Raw genomic sequence first — 1,814 nt, 5'->3', positions numbered from 1 at the left:
GCAGTGTCCAGGAGTTTATGACCTTCACAAGCCAGCTGATTGTGGACCGTTCACAGATAGGGAGCCGAGCAGCAGTGAAAGAGCAAGGTAAGCTGCCAAGTTAGGGACAGACCACTTCGCTCCACGTTCCAACAAGTCCTGAGGGAAACAGATGCCCTTCTGAAGCTTTCCATTGGGCCAGAGCTGTGTAATCCTGCAGTTGTAGACTGAGCGCTGACGTTGCTCCATCAGCAGCGCTCGCCAAATTCAGAATTGTCGTAAAATTGAAGCCAGGTGCGTTTTTGCAGTCGGGCAGTATTTGCCAAACAACCCCAAGTGTGCTAAGAATGACAGGAAGCCAGTCTGTGGGCGGGCATGGTGGCTCAGTGGTTAGCACTGCTGCCTCACAGCGCCAGGGATCCTGGTTCGATTCCACCCTCGGGTGACTGTATGTGTGGAGTTTGCACATTCTGCCCGTGTCTGTGTGGGTTTCCTCCGGGTGCTCCGGTTTCCTCCCACAGTCCAAAGGTGTGCGGGTTAGGGTGGATTGTCTGTGCTGTAGTGCCCAGGGACATGCAGGCTGGGTAGGTTAGTCATGGGAAATGCATGGGTTAAGATAGTGGGGTGGGTCTGGGTGGGATGCTGTTCGGAGGGTCAGTGTGGACTCAATGGGCAGGATGGCCTGCTTCCATGCTGTAGGGCTTTTATGAAGATTGTAATGGAATATTAGCAATTCAGGCCAGCAGTGTGATTTGTGGCTGTGCTGTCGTTAACAGGCGTATTTTATTCTGGAACAGAAACAGCTGGAAAAGCCCAGCAGGTGGGGCAGCACCTGTGGAGAGAAATCAGAGTTAACGTTTCGGGTCGAGTGACCTTCCTCAGAAGTCCTCTTAGAGTATCTGCAGTTCTTTCAATGTTTTGTCCTGCTTTCTTTTAAGAGACAGCTTGAATGAGAGGCACCAAGCTGCCTGTGATTACTATAAAAGGTTGTGAGGCCTTTGAAGTTGGAACAATAGAAGCAGCCTGGCTGGGTGTGGCCAGCTCTCTCAGACCAGGATTTCGTTTTCTTTTCAGCTTTTGATTTGGCAGAAGCTGCTGGAGTGTAGAAGGAGAAGAGGCTATTTTTATCCCCCCACGCCTTGTTTACAGCTGGGGTTTCTCTTCCTACTGTTGGTGTTGTATGTGAGCAAATCTGTGTTCTGAATTTGCCTTTCTGCTAAGAGGTGCGTTTATGACATTACTATATTCGAACAATTAATTAGTCATAGTTAACTGTATCTATTCTGATAAATTATTCCAAGTTCTTTCTCCTTTTGTCATATTCTAACTTATTCATGTTGGAATACGTTGTGTTTTGTTTAACGTCGAGGAGTGAAATTGCATCTGGCACACGGCACATCACACTTACCTTTCAAAAGAAGGCAAAGTTAAGGTCGAGGTCTGGTCCGTAACAGACTCATTCCACTCACCGGAAGCAACCCACTCTCGAGGCAATCGGAGCGTGTTCAGGCGCAGTGATGTTTGTGAACGAAATAGAAGGACGTTTGATTCGCTGCTGCGTTCTCCATGGTAACACCGTTGGGCACCCAACCAGCACCCTTTTCTCACGCCCCCTTTTGAAATTTGGCATTCTTGCACATGTCCTGATCTAGCGGGCGCTAGGGAGTTTCCGCTTTTGCTTCTGTCCTCGGAAGTTGAACCCTGCGATTGGCTGATTCCAAACGGTTCTCATGCGTGCTAGCCTGGCCATTCGCGCAGCATTCTCTGTCGTAGCTTCTTACCTGTCGCTCTCTCTGTCTCTCTGTCTCTCTGTCTCTCTGTCTCTCTGTCTCTCT

General features: G+C 49.2%; 1 protein-coding gene across 1 annotated transcript in view; it reads left to right on the top strand.

The window, feature by feature from the left end:
* ykt6 (YKT6 v-SNARE homolog (S. cerevisiae)) overlaps positions 1-1,814 on the top strand; it is a 9,343-nt gene continuing 7,529 nt past the window's right edge. The window contains exon 1 of the mRNA XM_048618726.1: positions 1-87. Coding sequence (XP_048474683.1) covers positions 18-87 — 70 coding nt within the window. The 5' untranslated portion in view covers positions 1-17. The remainder of the gene's footprint in view (positions 88-1,814) is intronic.

Source organism: Rhincodon typus, chromosome 40 (assembly GCF_021869965.1).
Source record: "Rhincodon typus isolate 14 chromosome 40, sRhiTyp1.1, whole genome shotgun sequence".
Classification (NCBI taxonomy): domain Eukaryota; kingdom Metazoa; phylum Chordata; class Chondrichthyes; order Orectolobiformes; family Rhincodontidae; genus Rhincodon; species Rhincodon typus.
This window is presented reverse-complemented; position numbering and strand designations above follow the sequence as displayed.